Source organism: Carassius gibelio, chromosome A19 (genome assembly GCF_023724105.1).
Source record: "Carassius gibelio isolate Cgi1373 ecotype wild population from Czech Republic chromosome A19, carGib1.2-hapl.c, whole genome shotgun sequence".
NCBI classification, from domain to species: domain Eukaryota; kingdom Metazoa; phylum Chordata; class Actinopteri; order Cypriniformes; family Cyprinidae; genus Carassius; species Carassius gibelio.
Genome location: NC_068389.1, coordinates 3,475,155 through 3,500,618, shown reverse-complemented (window position 1 = coordinate 3,500,618; position 25,464 = coordinate 3,475,155). Strand labels below are relative to the sequence as shown.

The following is a 25,464-nucleotide window of genomic DNA, read 5'->3' as shown; positions in this document are numbered from 1 at the left end:
AAAAACTGATTCAACTGAATCGACCGGATTTGAGCTGTATAATTACACTACTGGTGTTACACTTGGTGGAAAAATCAGGGACAAAGGCGAGATTATCCAAATGCAGCTGAGCTAGATGATAACGTCACTGAATTATCAATGAACTGAAAAATTGACTTTCTTATTGTCCTCTTGCAGTATTGACAAACTATTGTTTGACACTGTAAAGATCCTTTGACACAATCTGAATTGTGTGTGTGTGTGTGTGTGTGTGCGTGTCTGTATAAAGTTGGTAATCTTGGTCTTGTTAAAATGAAATCCTTAGCTTGCAAATATGTGTGGTGGCCAAAGACTGACTTGGATGTGAGTGTTTGAAGAGGATGCGTAAAGATTTCTTAAAAATATGTTTATGATACTGGTGGATGCCCATTCAAAATAGCAAGCCTTTTGTATGTCACAAATTACTACTCAAACATCAATTACCAGGTTGAAGACATTGTTTTCTGCACATGGACTACCTGAAAAATTGTGACAGATCAGGCAACCACTTTTACATCAGAGGAATTTCAGCACCACAGGCCACTCACCAGCTGATTCATTCTTTAATAAGCATATTTGTACCAGACTGGACTTCCTTAATCCTAACATTCAATAAACTGTGCACCGGAAGCAGTATTTGCAATAAGACCAGCATGATCACAGAGCAACAGGGAGATCATTCAAAGTGTATGAACCACTGTCCCTGTGTAGGGCAGGAAAAAGAGATCCAAAATGGATGCCAGTTGTGGTAATTCAACAGACAGTGCTGGTATCAAATCAGGTATTTGCCATTTGTTTAGACTAGTGATCAACATCTGATGCCAGCTGATATACAAATGGACGAGCCTGTGGTACTTGAGAGCTGTGCTGAGGTGCTCAAAACAGACCATTAAATGATTGTATTTGATGAACATACACACTGTATTTGGTACCTCTGGGTTTCTGTATATAGTTGCCTTATTTAAGTAATTGTAGCAGGTGTTACCAATCCAGCAGATCTCTGTGTTCAAATGATCAGTTGCTTCTTGTAGTTCCACGAATGTGTTTAAAATGTAAAGGTGATCGGGCGTTTTCTGTTGCAGCTCCTGGGCTTTGGAATGACCTTCCTCTGTTAAACCCTGTCCTTCATTCAGAGTGCGCTTAAAACACATTTGTTTTCTTTAGCTTTTGACAATGCTTTGTGTGTATGTCATATGTCTGTTTTTGTTTTTATGTTTCTCTTTATACTTTCTGTACAGCACTTTGGTTCCACTTGTGGTGTTGAAAGTGCTTTATTAATAAAGTTGAGTTGAGTTGAGTTGAGTCTCGTCTGAAAATGGCACTTGTCTGTATCTACCCCATTAATATGTAACAATGGAGTACAACATTATACTGACTGTGTTTCTAAACACTTTTGCAACGCTTTTTGCTTTGCAACGGTATTTTCTTTTATTGCCTACAAAGCTAGATAGTTTAGTATGCATTAATATATATATATATATATATATATATATATATATATATATATATAATGTAAAAAAACACCAATATATACCAACTTAAAGTTCTTTAATTTTATGAAATCTTTCTGCAAGACACTGAAATATGGTACATACAAAGCAATATGAATACAAAGATCACACTCTTAATAGTAGTAGCTTATATATGTGACACCTAGTCCACAGCTTCATTGTAGAGAAGAAGGCAGTGCATAAAATTGGTAATGCTGTGGGGTGTCACAATGCACAGGGCACAAAGAATCCAAACACTGTACAATCCTACATATAGACTACAGATAAACAGCCTTTTTGGCCTTGATATAATTCAGTTGGAGTAAGTAGATAGATGTAATTATGTAGACTGATTGTGTGGTTATACACGGTGTAATGATACTTGCTTTTCAATGATGGTGTGTTTAGGTTTAGGGCATCCCAGCTCTCCTGCACTAATGTGTTTCTCCTTGAGTTCAGGGCCTGAACGAGACTGGGCGGAATTTCATCTCAGTGAAAGGAATGGAGAAATCTTTGCCTTTCCACTCTGTCCAGATCACTCCCTGAGAGAAACCAAACACAGTCCTTACAACTGGTGCACACCAATGGACTTGAGACATGAAGATGTACAGTATATATGTGTGGCTGTATGTATTAGGTGAAGTCAGCTGCTTTACCTGGTGGTTGGTGTTTGTGTTATAGAGGCCATTGAGATTGGCCTCGTGGCAGTTCTTATACCACCAGCCACCTCTGTAGGACATGGCACAGCGCGTTATGAACGGCTGAGAGTCTCTGTCCCGCGTGGAGAACGGTCGTCCGTCATGGTACGTCAGTGAGTCACCTGTACATGAAGATGTGCAGAGTTCTTCCAGTGTACAGCCTCATCCTGTCTACATGCATGTGTAGAAGCTGTTCATGATGGACTCACCGGCTGTGCCAGAATATCCAGACACTCTGATGGTGTAGTGTTTTTTCACACTTTCGACAGAGAACGAGGAATAGTGTGCGTAAACGGTCTCGTCTCCTGCTCTGAGGTCTACTCTCAGGGTCATTGGACTCATCTTAGTGAAGTTATGAAGCTGCTCATTTCCTAAAGCAGGGAGAAGACACATCACATCATCCACAAACCTTCTTGACTGTTGTTTCACACTTGACTGTGTAACGGGTGCCTGTTACATAAATGTATTCACTGTAAACGGTGGAAGACTGTAATAATACAGTGTCCACAGCTTTACCCATGTTTGTGCAGTTTCAGAGAAATGACGCCCTCTCTTTGTGTCAGCAGAAGTTTGGTCCTGCACGATGACATAGGGACTTCACATAGGAAACTACCTGAGTGTGAGAACTGTGTTTCTCACCAAGCCAGAATTCCCCATCCAGCGCTCCAAATCCACTGCTATATTCACGCCAGCTCCTGAAGAAGTTCGTCTTCCCATCCTTTCTTCGCTGAAAAACCTGGACACACAAACACAGAGATGACACCACTTCAGCAGGGAATGCCTAACTAACATCTCTTTATGGAATATTGTGAAATATTATTAGATGTTACTTATGTTTAAGCAAATATCATTATTACTGTTGCTCATACTGATGTTTAGAGATCTGAACAAACTGCTTTACACCATAATTTTACACACGAGTGATCAAATGTATGTGGTTATTTTTGACATTAGTGACTGTGTGTTGAAATAGAAATATTTATATAATAAGTAGTTTAATCATCATAATAAGTACTCCTCCTGTGCTGGTGATTGAACCACTAGTAAAGATTGATTCATACCGTCCAGCCTCCTCCATCAGTCTCCATGTCACAGTAAACCATCAGTGGCTTCTCTCCCCGGCCCTGTGGAAACACCTCCACGACACCCGACTGCAGGGCTCCGTTCTGCCTCTCCTGGGAACAGTCAGTGGGAAAGGGGAACCGCAGGGTCCCTGAGAGAAAGAGAGCAGAACAATAGGGTGAACCTCATGAAAACATCTCCAGCTCACACTTCACCTCAAGATTTCTCACTGTGCCCAATAATAATTGACAGGAAATTCTCAACAACGTGATCAAAAAGCAATGTTGTTCAATTTAAATCAGCATAAATCTAAAAGCAGAGCCACAGAAATTAGTAAAATAGTGTCTATTCTGATCAATTCAGACACTTTTGCCATTGATCTTTGGTTTGTTTGTTTGTTTATTATGACTAATCACATGGATCTAATTTTCTACAAATTTTTCAAGCACAATAAACTGAGAGCAAATGCTACTAAAAATTAAATATGAAAATATTATGGTTAAAATGTGTGTTGTGCTGAGAACTTGGGAAATATGTTTAACTGTAAATTAATATAATGTCAAAGCAAAACAAAATGGAGTTAATTGATATTTACTATAGTTCGGAAGCAGGGCCATGCCTCAAACAATCACCTGAATAATAAAACCTCCATATATACCGAGCCACCTCATACCACTCTGTTCTCGTTCTCTTGAAGGACAGATGGATTCGCCTGGTCTGGACGTCATTCTGTTCTATTTAATATCACTGGCGACACTTGAGGATCACCTCTCTTCATCCCGATCACAGTCTCTTTCCGAGCGGTCGCGTTCGGTCGCGCACATTCTGGGCCACGAGCGTCTACTCACAGGCTCATCTCTGGAGGATTCTGAGCTGTTGCCGGTCTCCTCGCTCTCTGTCAGTGAGATCCGCGGGCCGAGATCGCCATCATCATTTGCATGATGGACGCAGAAACTGCTGCTGACTGTTTCTATAGCAAACGGGAAGCTTCTAATGGCAGCTGCAGTGACGTGCTGACTTACTGTTCGGCTCTTTCATTCAGAAGGTGGGGCTTCCTGCGATTAAGCAACCTATTGAGCATTGAATATATTATAGTGTTTGCTCACACAGACCAGCTGGTCTCCTTCAACCTCCAATTCTATTTCCAAAACCTCTTTCAGTTCTCTCCTTCCCTCCCTCCCTGCTTCTTCCAACACACCCCACTCAAAGACATTATTCATCCCAACATCCCTTCTTCCACCCTTCCTTCAGCCTATTCTTCCCTCTCTTTACCTCTCAATCGCAGTTTCTCCCTACCTTCCCCTACCTCCTCCCCCTCCTATATCCTCTCATCCTCAACCCCCTCCCCTCACTCAAAGACATCCTTTCATCCCAACATCCCTTCTTCCACCCTTCCTTCAGCCTGCTCTACCCTCTCTTTACCTCTCAATCGCACTCTGTCCCTACCTTCTCCTACCTCCTCCCCCTCCTATATCCTCTCATCCTCAACTCCCTCCACTCAAAGACATCCTTTCATCCCAATATCCCTTCTTCCACCCTTCCTTCAGCCTGCTCTACCCTCTCTTTACCTCTCAATCGCAGTTTCTCCCTACCTTTCCCTACCTCCTTCCCCTCCTATATCCTTTCATCCTCAACCCCCTCCCCCACTCAAAGACCTTTCATCCCAACATCCCTTCTTCCACCCTTCCTTCAGCCTGCTTTACCCTCTCTTTACCTCTCAATCGCACTTTCTCTCTACCTTCCCCTACCTCCTCCCCCCTTCTATATCCTCTCATCCTTAACCCCCTCCCCCTACTCAAAGACATACTTTCATGCCAACATCCTTTCTTCCACCCTTCGTTCAGCCACTGTCAGGGCTGCCTCTCATCTACGGGCCCCTTCACACCTGAGCATTCTGTGATAGAGCCATGCGAGAAACTCCTGCTCTCATAACCCTATGACACCAGCAGACTGACTTGCAAAGCACCTCTGCAGTCCTATCAAGAACCTGACATAGTCGACAGGCCACTACCAGAAGAGGCTGAATTAAATTAACATACCTTCTCTCCATGACACTCTCATTCCAACCATTAACCATATCATCACAACCATTGAATACTCGTTCACTTAACAAGCCACGGAGTTGGCCGGCCAAAGCCGATACCACTAAATGCCAAGTCTTGCCTATCCATCATGAATCCGGTGAGGCTTCTGGGATGGTGTCATTGTGAGCCTCATTCTTTTGCTGAAGTAATTGTGTCTTTGAGTCTTGTGGTCCTTGTCCTGAGGCTCCTGAAGCGCCTCCCGGAGGGCAGGAGGTTAAACAGTCCATGGTCAGGGTGAGAGGAGTCCTTGAGAATGCTGTGAGCTCGTCGTAGACAGCGTTTCCTCTGCATGTCCTCAAGAGCAGGAAGTGGTGTCCCTGTGATGTGTTGGGCAGTTTTCACCACCCTCTGCAGTGCCTTGCGGTCAGCCACTAAGCAGTTCCCATACCAGACTGTGATGCAACTGGTCAGGATGCTCTCAATCGCACACCAGTAGAAGTTCACCAGGATGGATGAAGACAGCTGGTTCTTCTTCAGTGTCCTGAGGAAGAAAAGGCGCTGATGAGCCTTCTTGACCAGGCTGCAGCAGTTTGTGGCCCAGGACAGTTCCTCCGAGATGGAGGTTCCCAGGAACTTGAAGCTGGAGACACGTTCAACAACCATCCCGTTAATGTGGATGGGGTCATGTGTGCTTCCTTTCTACTTCCTGAAGTCCACAATGAGCTCCTTAGTCTTTAGGAGCAGGTTATTGTCAGCGCACCATGTGGCCAGGTGCTGTATCTCTTCCCTGTAGGCAGTCGCATCGTTGTCTGTGATGTGGCCAATCACTGTGGTGTCATCTGCAAACTTAATGATGGAGTTGGATCCATGCACAGGCTTGCAGTCGTGGGTGTAAAGGGAGTAGAGGAATGGGCTCAGCACACAGCCCTGTGGTACGCCGGTGTTGAGTGTGATGGTGGTGGAGTGGGTGTGGCCTGACGAACATGCTGAGGTTTGTTGGTCAGAAAGTCCATAATCCAGTTGCAGAGGGAGGTGTTAATGTCCAGGTCTCCAAGTTTTGTGGTCAGCTTGGAGGGAATGACGGTGTTAAATGCTGAACTGAAGCCAACAAACAACATCCTAACATACGTGTTTTTATGGTCCAGTTGTGTGAGTGCAGAGTGCAGCACTGTGCATACTGCATCCTCTGTGCTCCTATTCCTACGGTAGGCAAATTGGTGTGGGTCCAGTGTGGGTGGGAGGCAGTCTTTGAGATGTGCTGGGACCAGTCGCTCGAAGCACTTCATAATGATGGGTGTGAGTGCTACGGGGTGATAGTCATTCAGGCACATTGGGGAGGAGTGTTTCGGTACTGTCACAATGGATGTGGACTTAAAACATGTAGGCACAGTTGCTTGGGTGAGGGACAGGTTGAAAATGTCTGTGAAGACCCCTGCAAGCTGCTCTGCACATGCCCTAAGCACACGTCCAGGAATGTAATCCGGGCCAGCAGCCTTACGTGCGTTGATCCGGCTCAATGCATTGTGGACATCTGTGTAGGTGAGTTTGAAGGTTTGGTGGTCTGCTGAGGGTGTAATTTTGGTGGCCGTCTCCTTGCTTGCTCCTTGCTCCTCGCTTGCTGTTGAAGCGAGCATAAAAGTAATTTAGCTCGTTAAGGAAGGAGACGTCCGTGACCGCTGGGAGTGGAGTTGCTTGACTTGTAGTCACTGATGATCTGGATGCCCTGCCACATGCGTCGGGGGTCAGAGTTGGAAAAGTGTTCCTCTACCTTCAGCTTGTAGCAGTACTTGGACTTTTTGATGCCCCTTTTCAGGTTAGCCCTGGATTTACTGTAGGCCTGAGCGTCGTCTGACCTGAAAGCAGTGTTGCGGGCTTTCAGCAGAAGTCGCACCTCCTTGTTCATCCATGGCTTCTGATTAGGGTATGTTGTTATCTGTTTTTCTGTTGTAACACTGTCAGTGGTGGTATTGATGTGATCCAGTACAGAGGAGGTGTAGATATCAATGTCTGTGTGAGAGCCACAGGCAGCCTGTGAAGCAAACATACTCCAGTCAGTGTGTTGAAACCTGTCTTGAAGTAAAGAGTCAGTTCCAGTTGGCCACACTTTGATGGTCCTCACTGATGGCTTCACACGGTTGATGAGGGGTGAATACTTAGGGGTGAGAAACAAAGAAAGGTGATCAGACTGTCCGAGGTGGGGGAGGGGGCTCGCGATGTAAGCTCCATTAATGTTTGTATAAACATGATCCAAAGTTTTGTCTCCTCTGGTGTGGCAGGAAACATGCTGGTGAAATTTGGGGAGTACTGTTTTTAATTTGCAGTGATTAAAATCACCCGCGACAATAAAAGCAGCCTCCGGGTGAGCAGTCTGTTGTTTACTAATGGCTGCATGAAGTTCGTTCAAAGCAAGCTTGGCATTAGCATCCGGTGGAATATAGACTGCGGTTATTATGGTGGAAGTGAACTCCTGCGGCAGATAAAAAGGTCTACATTTAACCATGAGAAACTCTAGGTAAGCTGAGCAGTGTCTCCCAAAAATGACAGTGTTCGTACACCAAGCTTTGTTGACATAAATGCACAATCCACCAACTCTTGTCTTGCCGGAGTCATCTGCCATTCTATATGCCCGGAACGTGTAGCGTCCGGCTAGGTCAATAGCATTATTGGGTACGTCGCTGTGTAGCCATGTTTCTGTCAAAACCATGACATTGCAGTCCAAAAGTCCCCTTCATCCTCTTTCTACTCTTTTTCTACTCCCAGTTTCATAGCTTGTTTGTGGCGTGGTCCTAGCTAGTGAAATGGTTCTAAAATAGGCCTTGTTTTATTTGCTTAATATAGTTCTCATTGGGTTTTTGATTTTACATTTAGAATTAGTCATTTATCAGATGACAGATGGTTTTATGGTAAAATGTTATGTTAATAGTGAGATAAACTGACAAATGCACTAGGAAAAAGTGATGATTGCGGTTGAAGGCATCAGAGCGTCATCAGTACCAGTGGTGAAGTCTGTGGAAACGCTGCTCGTGTACAGGCCGTCCCGCTCTGCCTGCAGGTGAGCCGTGTATGTTGACGATGGGTACAGTCTGGTTAACTTGAACTCCTTGACCATGGGGCCAAGATTCTCTTCCTGTGTAGAAGAAACAAATATATTTATAAGTACTACAGACCAACGGTTCACACAGTTACTGTTCAATGTAATGAGACTGGTGGGTTTAATGGGGACATCTGGCATTGCTGTCCTAACACACACTGTGCTGCTGATATACTGTAGACAGATGCTCAGCTTTGTCCAGCTGGTGTGAAAGTCTGACCTGAATGTCCTGGCCATCTGTGTGATAGCTGAGCTTGTAACTGCTGATGGTTGATACAGGTGGTTTCCAAGACAGCAGCGCAGTACGAGGAGTAACCTGACTGGCTTTGAGATCACGAGGACCATCCATTTTTTTACCTAAAACATAGTTAGGAAAACATCTGCCTTAAACAGGTGCTATTAAAATAAAAAAATAAAAAAGACTGCACACGCATGCTTTTTTAAGTGGCATTTCATAAAGGAGTTTGTAATTTTCAATAAAAATGTTAATAGTTATTGTGACCTACAGGAAATTGAGACAATTTACTTTATACATCTGCTAAAAATCACTTAATTAACAGTCATTGAGTAAAAAGCGCTCAGAAAAGTCACTTTAGTTTAAACAACAAACAAACAAACAAAACAACCTTTGGCTTATATTGAAGGCACAGGACCTAATGATGGCTATGCTATGCTAACCGCTGGATGTTGTGAAGGCTGTGGTTGCTCTGGAGCTGCTCAGGTCTGCCAGCTGGCTGTGAACGCTCACTCTGTAGCGTGTGGAGGACTGCAGCGCCTGCAGCTGCTCTTCTGCAGCGTTGCCAGACACTCTGACGGTTCTTCCAGACCCAGGAGCTTACAAGAGGAAAGACACAGGAGAGACATTTTTCAGGAATATAAAAAGTGTGTCAGTTCTTACTTTTTTGGTTTGACCATTCTGATTCTATAGTATCAGTGAGCAAATGTCCCATCTTAAATATCCTGTACATCAACAATACTCAGAGTATTCAAGATGGGAAATTTAAACTCTATTACGTAGCAACACTTGCAGACTTCGCTCACCTTCCTCAGAACTATACACAATGACATAGTGGTCGACAGCTGCCAAGGCGGGTCTCCACAGCAACAGCACTTTACTGTCTGTGACGTTTATGGCTCTCAGGTCTGTTGGTGGGTCGGGCACTGAGAGATACATGATCGATCAAAATTACTGCAGAGTTACTGCCTTAAATGGAATAGCAAACATTCTTTTTAAACTCTCTGCCATTGATTGTCTGACACTAGCAAACAGGTACAGAAGGACAGTGTGGTTATGACATGCCTTTCAAATAAACTAACTGAAATTCTGTTTGCAAAGTTTTGTTTTTTATTCCCATTTTCACTCCCTGTAAAAAACCACTCAATTTAAAGGGCCATTTCCTCCTACAGAAACGGCAGTAAACGCCGACAGCTCTGATTGGCTAACATCATCACACCATAGCCACGCCCTCCTTTACGGCATGCCATATATTTTGATGCTTGAGATGTGTAGCTCTGTGATAGAGCTGTATATGTTTGAGTGTAAGGCAGAAGAAACTGAAACACTGCAAACTGTTTTAGCTGGGGAATTGCTTTTGCTTGCCTAGTTTTCAGTATAGTATTTTGTAGTATTGCAAAAGATGTAACTGGCTACGTGTTGAGAACAATTTACATAACAGTCAATTGTGACAGTCCATTTTTGATTACATACGATGATGACGCAGGGTTCAGGACAAGGGTCACGTCAAGGGCAACTCAACTCATGATTCTTCTGATTTCAAATCCAGATGGGTAGAAAATAATGATTAATATTTGAAACTGTGGAGTCAGTTTTGAGCTATGTAAACTGCAGTGTATCTTAATTGTAGAGTAACATCTCATATGTGTAAATATCAATACCATTCTGATTCTCCATTTCATGACCCCTTTAAGTAAACTCTTAAATTGTGCCAAAGTGGAAACAACTACTTTGATTTTACTTATTGATGATGAAAATCAAGCTGAAATTAATTCAGTCCTCCAAGAGTATCCTGAGGTTAAATGCCTAAATAAGACAGAACGGTGACAGTTCATGAATCAGTCCTCACAAACGTTAGTAATCAGCCTTGGATTTTAACCACTGGTTCCCTATATTACTCTTTCTAGAATGATGGGTAACTTACAAGTGGTTACAGTATCCTGGATGGAGTCACTTTCGTCTTGTCCAAGTACAGACATCACATGGACCTCATAGGTGGAGCCCGGAGACATCCGTGAGAGAGAAAGCTGGAGAGTTTCTGAGTCCACACTAACAGAGATCGGCTCACCTGACATTACACCAACAAGAAACATAAATATTATACAAGAATCAGAAGATGCATATTTGACACTTTCAGTCAGCAGGCTCAGTAAAATGTGGTGCTTAACCTTTTATTTTTTTTTATTTTTTTATGAAATGTATAATTTATTCAGCCCCAAATCATGCAATGATAAGACTGTGGGACATAAACTTTTGGGAAAACAAAGACAGTATAAACAGACAAAGATGTAACTGACATAAACACATTTTTTCCAGAGGAGTAAAATATGTTATTAATTTTAATTGATTACTGTACTTGAGTATTATTTTGGGGGATTTGTAATTTATTCAAGTACAATTTAAAATGACTACTTGTAGTTTTACTTGATTAAATTTCTGAAGAAAAAACAGTACTTTTTACTCCTTGCATTTTATTTTCATCTTGAAAAAGCACATTACAATTTTATTTTATCTAAAGCACATTTAATATGGTAAACGGAAGCTCAAATTGCACGCTTGACAATGAGAAATGATAACCAATGATCATTGTTTTCAGGCATCAAGCACACACATTTCTGCTTCAGTTGTGACTTTCATCAGATGGCTTCAAAAGTTCACCATCAAAACATATAGGAAGCATATTGAAGTAACAAAGTTGTGTTTTTCTATGAAAGTTTATTCATTATTCTTCCTGTTTTGATAGAGCTATAAGCTGTGTAATAGCGAATGGACAAGATTGAGTGCAAATAAATCAGTGATGAGAATTTAAATAAAAGTAATATTTTTGTGGGAATGACTTTTGTTTTTAAAATTAAATATTAAAAACCTCCAAAAAAGTGTTTAAATGAACATTGTATATTAAATTAATTGTAATTCATATTTAGTGATGTTCATGTTTAGAAAAACTCTAAATGTCCCAAATAAACAATTAAATGTTTAATTTTGAACAATTAACAATTAGACATTGACTAGACAACACAAAAAGTGGCTTTTCAAAACATTAATGCTGTATGTTTAAATTCCATAACTGTCCTCATTAATTCAACTCATTATTGTATTCTGTCTGGAATATATATATAGTCTCTGCATCACATTTTGCTCTTCAAAGCGATTTTGTTTGGGATAGGATTTTTGTTTCTTACTCATTTAAAAAGACACTGATTAATCAACAGGGTTATATTCACTGTTATAGTTACTGTCATATTCACTTTGTGTAGTTTTTGAAGTGTCATTTTTGGATATCCCATACACTTGCATTATACGAAGAGAGATGCTTTTTTTTCTAAAACTCTTTGACTATGTTCATCTGATATATATATACATATATATGAGATGGCATGAGGGTGAAAAGAATGGAGTTTCCTTTTAATCATTTTGTTTTGTGTTTTTCACTGTGCAGTATTTTAATGGTTTTTGTTGTTGCTCTAGATGTGTGTTTGACCTGTGCATTTTGTTTTGTTTTCTCCCTCCCCGTAGTCAAACTTGAGAACAATTTAAAGTCGTACTTTTTACTTTTACTCAATTATGTTTTTGCCCAGATACTTTTTAAACTTTTTACACCTCTGATTTTGTCTAATGAACAACAGCCCATAATGGTGCAGAGAAACAGCTCAAAGACCGAAGAGTAAATTTGAACAAGGAAAAGAGAGTTTGAAAGAGAAGTCCAAATTTTACTCTGCTGATACAGTACCTATTGATTAATTGCAGATTCAGGCTGTTGATATATATATATATATATATATATATATATATATATATATATATATATATATATATATATATATATATATATATATATATATATATATATATATATATATATATATATATATATTATCTGAATTTGAAAGTCTATTTAAGTAAAATAAATATTAATATATATAACACATTCCAGATAAATATTTGTTGTTTTGTCAGAAATTTTGTATACATTTGCAAATTTTTATACAAAGCAGGGGAGCATAGCATCCCAGATAACACTAGAAGGGCAAAATACTTTCCCAAGCCAACAGCAACTACTGAGATAGCTGTAATCCAACAGAACCTAATGGCTTTTGTGCCTACTGAACCAAAAGAGATTGTTTTTCTTTGATGGCCACTGAAGTCGCACCCAGTCCAGGGACCCTGTTTACCCTGGCTTTCACCACAGGGTTTCCACAGTCTGTGTAGGAGTAACTTCAGCTCTCATCCCTGCATCAGTTTCGCTGGTGACACCCCAGTAGTGTCATGCTGAGCTGCTCTGTCGTGTAGAGGAGTTTGAGACAAGGTGTCACAGTGTCTGGGTTGTGTTCCCTGGGGTTCCACTAGATGTCCTCCTTTCTCACGGTGTCTGTCACCAGATCACTTCCTGTTCCCTTATTTGGTCACCTTCCTCCTTGTTGTGTAATTGATTGTTTCCCACCTGTCTCCTGTTTCCTCATTATCCTTCTTTGTATAAATACCCAGTCTGTCTTAGTCTGTGTTTTACGGAGTCCTTGTTTAATGTCAGTGTATTATTCATGTCCGTCACCCTTGTCTTGTCTTGCCTTGCTTTGCCTTGCCCCGTGTTCGTGTCCTGTTTATGTTCCGATTTGGATTCTCTGGTTTTGACCCTGCATGGACTGTTACCTCTCTGGATTATCCCTTAAATAAATCATGCTTACCTGCAATTGGTTCTCTCGCCGTGTTTCAACCATCACGTAACGTGACAGTAGGACTCCGTCACAAAGAGAACCAGCGGTTTGTCATTTTTCCGTTCCCCAGCCAAGATGGCGGAGAGGCGAGCCAGATATCTGAGGTTAATCGCCCTCCGCCAAGAGGACAGTGAAGTGGGTGCCCTGGCTCAGGTGTTCTGGTCCCTGGCAGAGGGCATGGGGTACAACGACACGGCCCTTAAAGATTATTTTAATGGCGGTCTGGATGATCCAGTGTCTCTGGAGGAGATGGCGCAGGTAGAGACACTGGAATTCTGGGAATTCGTGCGCTACCTGCAGCATCGGGGTCGGTGGGATGCCCCAGCCACTCCTGTCTCTTCCAGCGGGGTGGTCGTCAGCCCAGCACCACTGCACAAGATGGCCGCCAGCCCAGCGCCACAACACAAGATGGCCGCCAGCCCAGCGCCACAACACAAGATGGCCGCCAGCCCAGCGCCACAGCACAAGATGGCCGCCAGCTTAGAGCCACAGCACAAGATGGCCGCCAGCTTAGAGCCACAGCACAAGATGGCCGACCCAACGTCTGAGTCGCCAGTCAAGGTGCCCCCGACTCGCCATCGTAGAGGGCGGAGGAAGAGGGGACAGGATTCTACCGTTCCTCAAAGCCTGGAGAACGTTCCCGAGCGGGCTCCGCCCTGGGGGACTCTGGCGGCGACCACGAGGACGTGGTGGTCTTCCGCTCCGCCCTGGAGGGATCTGGCTCTGACCACACGGATATGGTGGTCATCTGCTCCGCCCCGGTGGGGGACTCTGGCGGCGACCACAAGGACGTGGTGGTCATCCGCTCCGCCCTGGGGGACTCTGGCGGTGACCACAAGGCCGTGGCGGTCTTCCGCTCCGCCCTGGAGGACTCTGGCTTTGACCACATGGCCGTGGTGGTCTTCCGCTCCACCCTGGAGGTCGCTGGCTTTGACCACACGGCTGTGGTGGTCCTCTGCTCCGCCCTGGTGGGCGCTTCAACATGCCCTTCTTGGACTTCTGTCTGGTGTTCTTGGTTTCTGTTTTGTTGCTGTCTGTTCCCCCCAGTTAGTCTTGCCCTCCATCCCTCCCCCTGAACCTCCTCCGTTCCTCCTCCCTCCTGGTTCTCCCTGTTTTATGTTACATTTCTGGTGTTTATTCCCCATGTTTTTCTTTTCCGGGCCTCCGTCCCTCCCCCTGAGCCTCCACCTGTCCGCCTCCCTCCTGGTCTCTGTGTTGTGTCTTGTCTTGGAGCGTCTGGGAGCCACTCCGTAGAGGGGGGGTACTGTCACAGTGTTTGGGTTGTGTTCCCTGGGGTTCCACTAGATGTCCTCCTTTCTCACGGTGTCTGTCACCAGATCACTTCCTGTTCCCTTATTTGGTCACCTTCCTCCTTGTTGTGTAATTGATTGTTTCCCACCTGTCTCCTGTTTCCTCATTATCCTTCTGTGTAAAAATACCCAGTCTGCCTTAGTCTGTGTTTTACGGAGTCCTTGTTTAATATCAGTGTATTATTCATGTCCGTCATCCTTGCCTTGCTTTGCCTTGCCCCGTGTTCGTGTCCTGTTTATGTTCCGATTTGGATTCTCTGGTTTTGACCCTGCATGGACTGTTACCTCTCTGGATTATCCCTTAAATAAATCATGCTTACCTGCAATTGGTTCTCTCGCCGTGTTTCAACCATCACGTAACGTGACACAAGGCCTCACTGAAAGAGCGCCTTTGAGCCAAGTGGCCTCTCAGACCATTTTTCAGTGACCGATTAAATCTCTCCATGCCCCCATTTGACTGTGGGTGATTGTAAGCTATTTGTATGTGTTTGATCACTTGGCAAACTCAACAGCCACTATTTGGGCCGCTCAACCCAAACATAATGTTCTCACCAAATATAAAGCCTATTGCCACGAAGCCCGGCAATATGGGTGTGTACCTGTGGCTATAGATGCTGAGGAGCTGAGGAGATGTCGGGCTTGACAATCGACCCTGCCCCCTTACAGTCTGCCGAACCCAGCGAAGCCAAGGTAGACTTTGACACCAAGCTTCTCCTCATCCTTTCTAAGACTGCTGAGGAGTTTAGAGGAGTTTAGAGTTGTCTCCACTAGAGATGTACTTCTGCTTCCTCTGCCCTCACATTGGTCAAAAGTGATGAAGAAAAGGGCCATCCCCAGAGTGTCAGACTGGGGTGTGGGGATAATAAAATGAGCTTACCCACTTCAATTCGCTCAAAGACCCTTGCGATTCAGCGGCATTGTTCCCACCTTGGTACAGAGCAAAGATGCACATGTCCTGTGCTACGAGGTGATTTATTTAATGGCTAAAGGAGCCATAGAGACAATTACTCCTGTTCAGTGCGAGTCAGGTTTCTACAGCCATTACTTCCTCATCCCCAAAAAGGATGGCGGCTTATGGCCCATCCTCGATCTCAGACACCTGAACCACACCCTCATGAAATGGCCGTTCAGGATGACTAACTGGCTGATATTAAGCCTCTAATCAAAAACACACAACTTGACCCCACATAACTAGTTAATTACAGTCCAATTACAGTTAATTACTGTCCAAGATACTAGAAAATTCCTTCTTGGAGAAAAATGGTATCTGTGAGGATAGAGTTACAAATATCTCTTTAGAGTTACAAATGACCTGCTCTTATCATCTGATTGTGTGTGTATCTCTCTATTAGTGCTATTGGATCTTAGCACTGCGTTAAACACTATTGACCACAACATTCTTTTGCATAGACTAAAAACACTTTGTTGGCATCAGTGGAAGTGCATTTGCATGGTTTAAATCGTACTTATATGACCGCCATCAGTTCGTTACAGTGAATGAAGATGTATCATATCGATCACAAGTGCAGTATGGAGTACCTCAAGGCTCAGTACTAGGGCCATTGCTCTTCATGCTCTACATGTTACCCTTAGGAGATATCATCAGGAAACATGGTGTTAGCTTTCACTGTTATGCTGATGATACTCAGCTCTATATTTCTTTGCAGCCCGGCGAAATATACCAATTTGATAAACTAATGGAATTCATAGTCGGTATAAAAAACTGGATGAAGAGTAACTTCTTAAACAGAGGTGTTAATTATAGGGCCTAAAAACTCTGCATGTAATAATCTAGAACACTGTCTAAGACTTGATGGCTGCTCTGTCAATTCTTCGTCATCAGTTAAGAACCTAGGTGTGCTATTTGATAGCAATCTTTCATTGGAAAAGCCACATTCCTAGCATTTGTAAAACTGCATTTTTCCATCTCAAAAATATATCTAAATTACGGCCTATGTTCTCAATGTCAAATGCAGAAATGTTAATCCATGCATTTATGACTTCAAGGTTAGACTATTGTAATGCTTTATTGGGTGGTTGTTCTGCACGCTTAGTAAACAAACTACAGCTAGTCCAAAATGCAGCAGCAAGAGTTCTTACTAGAACCAGGAAGTATGACCATATTAGCCCGGTCCTGTCCACACTGCACTGGCTCCCTATCAAACATCGTATAGATTTTAAAATATTGCTTATTATTAAGCCCTGAATAGTTTAGCACCTCAGTATTTGAATGAGCTCCTTTTACATTATACTCCTCTATGTCCGCTACGTTCTCAAAACTCAGGCAATTTGATAATACCTAGAATATCAAAATCAACTGCAGGCGGCAGATCCATTTCCTATTTGGCGCCTAAACTCTGGAATAACCAACTAACATTGTTCTGGAGGCAGACACACTCTTGCAGTTTAAATCTAGATTAAAGACCTATCCCTTTAACCTGGCTTATACATAACACACTAATACACTTCTAATATCTAAATCCATTAAAGGATTTTTAGGCTTCATTAATTAGGTAAACTGGAACACTTCCCATAACACCCAATGTACTTGCTACATCATTAGAAGAATGGAATTTACACTAATCAGATACAGATCCCCTGTGAAGACCTTGTCTGAGATGACCACAGGGACAAGACCACAGGAAGATGATTCTTCTGCACAATCTGACTATGCTGCAACCTGCAATTGAGCTGCTGGTTTCGTTTAGCCAGAGGAGAACTGGCACCCCAACTTTTTTTTTCTCCATTAAGTCACCGATGGAGTTGTGGTTCCTTGCTGCTGTCGCCTCTGGTTTGCTTAGTTGGGGACACTTAATTTACAGTGATATCTTTGATTTAATTGCAAATGATTGCACAGATACTATTTAATCTGAACTGACATGAGTGATGACATCACTAAATTCAATGATGGACTGCCTTTAATTGTCAATTTGTATTATTGACACACTGTTTTCCTAATTAATGATGTTCAGTTGCTTTGACCACAATCTTTTTTGTTTAAAGCACTATATAAATAAAGGTGACTTGACTACTTTGAAACACATCTAGCAACTTTGCCCAGGGGACAGATTCTTCTCTCTGAAACACACCTACTTTAACATCCAGAACATTCCCCCATCACAGACGATTCTTAAGATTTGCCTTTGAAGGAGTGGCTTATCAATACAAGGCCCTTCCCTTATGACTGTCCCTCACTCGTCACACTTTTAGGAAGTGCATTGATGTGGCTCTTTTCCCTCTGAGGCAGATAGGAATTCTCATTTTACATTACCTTCACTGACTGGCTCATCTTAGCCTTCTTCAAAATTGGAGCCTCTCACCCTCTCAGGAAGTTTCAAAAGATGTTGGGCCTCATGGCTTCTGCATTTCTGTTGCTACAGCTGGGCCTGCTTCGTACTGGCTGAAACCACAAGTTCTGTCCCAGCTTTGGCATCATGGATGGCTGTATGTTAAGGTGGATATACAGTACATCAAGGTGTGTAGCAGCTCTGGTCACTTGGAAAGACACTCAGTGGATGGATCAGGGCATGGCTCTGGAAATGATCTGCAGAAGGAAGTTTGTCCCAACAGATGTGTCCAACGGGGGTTGGGGAGCTCTTTGCAATGGCAAACTGGCTTTCGGCCATTGTTTTTTTTTTTTGACCTAAAGGGTTCATCGCGTTCTAGTCCACTTGGACAGCATGAGTGTGGTGTCCTATATAAATCGTCAGGGAGGGCTCTCCTCGAAGCACCCTCTTTATTCTGGTGGAGCGCCTCTTGGAATGGGCACAGCTCAACTTGCGTTTGCTGAAAGCATGTGCTGGGCAGGTTGAATCAAGGAGCTGTCCCGGAAAAACAACTCCTCAGAGGAGTAGATGCTCCATCCTCAAATGGTTCAGAGAATCTGGGAGATCTTTGGGAAGGCAGAGTTTGACCTCTTTGCCTCAAAAGCAACTCTTATTGTCCAAATTTTTTTATTCAAAGGGCAAGGATGTGTTAGCCCATGACTGGCTCAACCTCCTCTTTTACCCTTTTCCCCCAATTGCCCTTATCCCTCAGGTAATAAGTTGAATCAGGAAGCAAAAACACAAGGTTCTCCTAGTGGCCCCGCTGTGGAGGAACCAACATTTGATCTCTGGGCTGTCTGAGCTGCTTACTGCAGCCCTGTGGCCCATTCCCCTGAGATGGGACCTTCTCACTGAGGCGAACAGAATGTTATGGCACCCCCAGCCCAAGCTGTGGGCTCCTCACCTCTGGCCACTCGATGGTAGCCTGCAGACATCCCCAAGAGCGTTTTAAATACAAATTCTCAGTCTAGGGACCCATCTAAGAGATGTCTCTATGCTGTTAAACGGTCTGTCGTCTCCGTCTGGTACACAACCCACTGTAAAGACCCAACCTTCTGTGACATATCATTGGTATTGTCCTTTCTCCAAGAGCTGTTGGTTAAGGGTCATTCCCCATCCACTCTTAAGGTCTATGTAGCAGCTATAGCAGATTCTCATGCTCCTATATCTGGCAAGTTGGTGGGCAGGAATAACTTAGCAGTCTCCTTTTTGAAGGGGACCAGGAGGCTTAACCCGCCTCGCTCCTTCATGGGATCTGCCAACTGTCCTTTCCCCCACAATGCACTGCTTTACATCACGTTGGGGAGAGAATTTACCAAAGCCGGCCTTGAGAGCATTGAGAGTGACTAGAGAGATGAGTAGTAGACAAGGGTATTCAGATAATAAATTGATAAATACATAGATATAGATAGATAGGTAGACTAGATATATAGATAGACAGACAGATAAATAGATGGATATCGACCAACAGCAACCAAAACACACTCTCTTCCCTACAGCACAAGCTTTCCAACGCAATTTCCATGAGACAGCACTCACACAAGCACCTGCCAAACACAGCGACAGACACGCGGCTATGTTTGCAACATTTTCACCGGAAGAAGAGATAAATGCTTAGAAACGCCCATATAGCTAGCATGATGCCTTCTATTTCTAGAAGACAACGACAAAATTTACCAGTACTACGACACTATGACAAAGGTTATCGATACTTATCTGAACTAACGACATGATCACTGCCACTAGATATAAGAAAGAAAACATTGATTTTTCACTCGGTGCTATCCAATGACAGAAAAAAAAAAAGAAAAAAAAAAAATAAATATATATATATATATATATATATATATATATATATATATATTTATGTGTGTGGTTATTGTGTACTGCTGCTCGTAGACTAGCTCCAGTGCTCATTGCTGTGATGCTAAATGATAGCAACTGACCAGGACACTTCACCAACTCTCCACTCATTCTATTCGGACCATGCATTTAATTGGCTTTGACGGCCATCAGTTCTTACCCTCTCACGTCTGGCACATTCAAAATTATACGGCTGCAGGCCATCTTACATGTTGGCTCTTGCCACCTCTTCCTCATCCCAGTCAGTCGCCATAGTTCTAATACTAGCCTGAGGCTACCTTTCCTCTACTACTCCCCAACGTGACGTCATCACCGAATTGCGTAAAAAAAAAAAAAAGTTAATACCAAAAACTTTAAAAACTGGTCTTTAAGACCATTTTTTAGACATTTTAAAAATGATACAAGTGATTTATGTACCCATTAATCGACAGTGGTGGTTAACCTGCAACATGGGCTTTAATATTTAATGTGCAGCAGAAGAAAGCCCTTTTGAAGAAAGGAAGAAAGAAAGTCATTTGTTAGGTTTGTGAGAAAGAGATCAAATGGAAAATAGGAAAATAATCTGCCATCTTTGTTGCCAATTGTTCTGTCTGTAAAGAAGAATCATACTTGAGCTTACTATACTTTTAAATTTTCTCATCAACTTCTTTCACATCACTGAACTGTGTGAAAACATTCAAATGCCCTGAATGTCAACGGAGACCATGTCGACTAGATGCACCCCAGAAACAGGTCCTGTGAAGACCTCATCACCTCGATGACCATCTGCACAAGACCACGGGACCCAGAAAAGACCCCTGCTCAATCTGACCTGTGTTGCAGCCAGGCATTAAATCTCACCATGATGGTTTCGTCTGGCCAAAGGAGAACTGGACCCCTGACTGAGCTTGGTTTCTCCCAAGGGTTTTTCTCCATTTATGTCACTGATGGAGTTTTGGTTCCTTGCCGCTGTCACCTTTGGCTTGCTTACTTGGGGATTAAAGACTACCAAGATTTTTTTTTTTTTTTTTATACAGACTTTAAAGTAACCCCCAATCTCATTACTGTAACAAACATATTATTTTAACTAATCATCAGACTGTTCCTGTAATTAAGCATGCAACAATAAGAGGCTTAGAGAAGTAATTGTGCACCCCTTTTTTGTTGAAAGGACCATTTCATATTACTTTGAGCTAGTTTTATGAAGTATGTACTGTTTTCAGAATTTTTTTCTTTTCTTTTTTTTTTCTTCTGAGGTTCGAGTTACCTTCTTGCACATGAGTGTATGTAATCTTGAATCCAGACACCTTGCTCTTCGGTTTGGTCCAGGACACCATGAAAGAGCTGTCAGTCACATCGCTGAAAGCAAGATTGGATGGAGGCTCAGGGCCTGGGTACAGAACATTAAATACAGTTCAACATCAGAATGAGACAGAAAAGAGAAACAGAGAAGAAAAAATAAGCTTACAGATAAACTAGAATGAATTCAAAACCAGAAAAAAACATTGTTATGCAGTACTTGTTTACTTGCATTCACAATTCTCTGTTCTCTGTGACAACCCTTACATACATGTATCAAAAATAAGGTTGGCTATCGGTTATTTGAGTGAAAACACAAGTGTATATATGTGCAGTCGAAACATATATACAGTATATAGGCCACCGCCTATACAGAGCCCCACAGAAACATCACTGTTAATGACTGACATGAAATCCTGCACAGGAGCAAGAAAACACAAGCGTGACATTATGATGCTGATGCTGCTCTTTTGAACCTGGAGAGAAGAAAAATGCAAAGAAGAAATGAGTAAGGAAGTGAAGACACTGAGGAGGAAACGTGAATAGCTGTTGAGTTATTTCATTAAAAACAACACAATTTGTGTCTTGTTGGCCAACACTGGACAAGTTATTTTACATAGGATTCAACCACTGCTGTTTGTTTGAAATCAAGGGGGGCGACCATTGTCTTACCCTGGACTGAGGGTGAGTGATGAGGGGAGACATGAAGATGGCTGACTCTAATCTTACCCTGAATGAGAGAAGATCAAAGCAGCGATAAATGGTGATGAGCAGGACTGTCTCATGAATATATCTTACTGTTTGTACCAGAACTCTATTTTGTTCTTCATTCGTATCTCCTGAATAGTCATCAAAAGGAATATTACAGGTTAATATTCCCAGAATGGGAGAAGTAAGCTCCTTAGAACTTTAAGCATTAGTTACCAAAAAAGTCAATTAATAAAAAAATAAAAAATAATAATAATTTTAAGTGATCCCTCAGTTTTCAGAAATGTGACGACGTTTGTATTTATGTTATATATATATATATATAAAACGTGAGTTAGCAGCCTGAGTGTGATTCCATTAGTTCCAATCAGACAGAATCATCATGGCATCAGGTTATGTTTATATTGATTTAATGATTACAAAATGTAATTAATTTAATTTTTCTTAATTGTGACACACAGAAGGACAAGCTTAAATTATTTGCTTGCATAATCAATAGCATGGCACAGATGCTGCTTTTGAACAAGAATAAACAAACTACAAAATTGAACCAACTAATAAATTGTTGCATTTATCAGTGCTAACTCTCAAAATAATAAAGTTATTAAATTAAGAAAAGATTAAATATTAAATTAAAGAAAAGTTATTTTAAATGAATTCAGCCAAACTGATCATGTATTAATTAGTGGCTGTAATAGCAAAAAACAAAAGAAAAAATTTTTTTTTTTTTTTTTTTTTTGTGTAATCCAGTTGTAATATTAGTTGTGAACAGTTAGTTATTACCATATGAATGGAGACAATGTTAAGGTGAAACTATTAAACAAACAGTTTTTCTGCTGATATTCAAGACACATTTGCATGATGGGAATGTGTGGACAGACATACTGGCAACACTAAAAGATGCAAATTACATCCAGTTCTTCCACAGATCGCTAATTTATAATAGGTAGGGATGTGACATTTTGCATTCATATTGATTCCACTAGCAATTTATTGTTGTTTATTAAAAATATTTTTTATAACGCCTCATTTATCAGTTCTTTTGTCTTTGGGTAGTTATATTTCTCACAGTTTCCTGCTCATTCTAAATCAGATACATTTATCTGAATGCATTAAGGTGCTGATCGTCTCATAAAGGTGACGCAGAAGTTTGTTCCAAAAAAAGTTTTCTTTTTGACCCCAAACCCTTCATCCCTTTGATGATCTCACTATGGAGGGTAAACCACAAAATGTCAAACACATCTTACCATCAAACATACACTCGTTTTCATCCTTCTCTCCTTCATCTCTCTCTGTGGCTGAAGTCTCTAATCTTATCCTTTTCAATCATCCTACTAGTTGCCCACTTGATCCTATTCCATCTCATCTCCTTTAAGCCATTTCTCCTGCAGTTGTACCTGCACTCACTCACATCGTTAACATATCCCTTCACACTGGTGTTTTTCCTCAACATTTAAAAAGGCTTGTGTAACCCCAATTCTTAAGAAACCCACTCTTAACCCGTCTCTTTTAGAGAACTAATGACCGGATTCCCTTCTACCTTTCATTGCAAAAGCACTTGAACTAAGTCTCTGTCTTTCTCACACAGAACAACCTCCTTGACAGGAACCAACCTGGCTTCAGAAGTTGACATTCAACCAAGATTGCCATGCTTTGTCACCTTTGTCTGGTGCTTTTTATCTCTCTCTGGAAAGGTGAAGTGTCAAAGTTGCAACATCTAGCTACAGGGATGCCATAAGGACCACTTCTCTTCTCTGTCTACATGGCATCACTAGGTTCTGTCATTCAGAAACATGGCTTTTCAAATCACTGCTATGCTGATGACACTCAACTCTACCTCTCCTTTCAACCTGATGACCGGACGATTGCTGCTCGCATCTCAGCATGTCTAACAGATATTTCTTGTTGGATGATGTACCATCACCTTCAAATCAAAATGGATAAGACAGAACTCCTTCAAAAACAGCTTGAAACCTTGGAGTTGTGATTGATGATCAGCTGACTTTCTCAGACCACATTGCTAAAACTGCCAAGTTCTGTAGATTTGCTTTAACATTAGGAAGATCAGGCCCTTTCTTTAGGAACATGCTGCACAACACCTTGTTCAAGCTCTTGTTCTATCCAGACTGAACTATTGCGATGTCCTCTTGGCAGGTCTTCCAGCTAGTTCTATCAAACCTCTAATTAATCTTTAATGAGCTGAAAAGAATGTAGGTCACACCTCTGTTAATCAATTTGTACTAGCTACTAGTAGCTGGTTGCATTAAATTCAAGGCATCAATGTGTGCCTACAAAACCACCACTGGCTCTGCACCCATTTACCTAAATGTGTTACTTCAGAGTAATGTGCCCTCTAGAAGCTTGCATTCTCCAAGTAAATGGTATTTTATTTAGCCATCTCAAAGAGGCACAAAATCACTTTCACTGACTTTTCCATTAACTGTTCCCTCCTTGTGGAATGACCTGCTCAACTCAAGCAGCTGAGTCCTTAGCAATGTCGAGCATCGCGTTAGTTCAGTCAGGCCACGTTAGTCATGCTTGCATCAGCCGACAGTCAGCGGTTCCTGACGTGTACCAATCCAGTCTTGACACCTATCTCCTGCGGTCTATTTAAATTCCCATTATTCAGTGTTTCTCCATCGCATCGCTGCTTGCAATTAACTCCCTCCTTCAACCCCAACTCCACCAACTGAACCTGTAATCCAATCGAACTTTGTTCTTTCTTTACAGTCTCTTCATTGGAGGCAGTCTCTGTCACATTTTGTTTACAACTCATGTAATTGTGAATTGTAATTATGTATGCTTATAATGGTTATGTTCTGTATCCCAGGCGGGTTTGTCTTGCTGCTCTTCCCGCTCTGTCCAAGCATGGCTGCATGGACAGGCATGTGGAGTGTTGCCCAGAACATAACCATACCATCAACACTAACTGTATGCAATTATAATTGTCATAAATATACTTGACGGAAGTGGTTCTGAATAAACTAAAAGAAATGACTAAAAACGCATCTGTTCCATCTTTATTTGACCCTCTAAGTCTAGCATGTTCTATTCTATTTTAATTCTATTTTATCTATTTATCTTCTTTTTTGTCATTTAAAAAACACTAGCTTTCTATTTTTTTATTTTCTATCTACTTATTTTTCTTTTTCTTCTATATATATATATATATATATGTGTGTGTGTGTGTGTGTGTGTGTGTGTGTATATGTACATGTGCTGGTCATATAATTAGAATATCATCAAAAAGTTGATTTATTTCACTAATTCCATTCAAAAAGTGAAACTTGTATATTATATTCATTCATTACACACAGACTGATATATTTCAAATGTTTATTTATTTTAATTTTGATGATTATAACTGACAATTAAGGAAAATCTCAAATTCAGTATCTCAGAAAATTAGAGTATTGTGGAAAGGTTCAGTATTAAAGACACCTGGTGCTACACTCTAATCAGCTAATTAACTCAAAACACCTGCAAAGCCTTTAAATGGTCTCTCAGTCTAGTTCTGTAGGATACACAATCACGGGGAAGACTGCTGACCTGACAGTTGTTCAAAACACGATCATTGATACCTTGCACAAGGAGGGCAAGACACAAAAGGTCATTGTAAAAGAGGCTGGCTGTTCACAGAGCTCTGTGT

At 41.8% G+C, this 25,464-nt stretch overlaps 1 protein-coding gene across 3 annotated transcripts in view; it reads right to left on the bottom strand.

The window, feature by feature from the left end:
- Positions 1-1,549: 1,549 nt before the first annotated feature.
- LOC127934884 (tenascin-X) overlaps positions 1,550-25,464 on the bottom strand; it is a 57,112-nt gene continuing 33,197 nt past the window's right edge. For 2 of the 3 annotated variants that reach the window (XM_052532421.1, XM_052532423.1), the window contains 11 exons: positions 21,076-21,198; positions 10,543-10,686; positions 9,425-9,544; positions 9,062-9,217; positions 8,604-8,740; positions 8,287-8,419; positions 3,268-3,419; positions 2,846-2,942; positions 2,416-2,577; positions 2,165-2,328; positions 1,550-2,050 (listed from right to left, as the gene is read on the bottom strand). In XM_052532421.1, the coding sequence (XP_052388381.1) occupies positions 1,964-2,050; positions 2,165-2,328; positions 2,416-2,577; positions 2,846-2,942; positions 3,268-3,419; positions 8,287-8,419; positions 8,604-8,740; positions 9,062-9,217; positions 9,425-9,544; positions 10,543-10,686; positions 21,076-21,198 (1,475 nt within the window). In that variant the 3' untranslated portion in view covers positions 1,550-1,963. The other variant, XM_052532422.1, reaches the window with a different exon arrangement.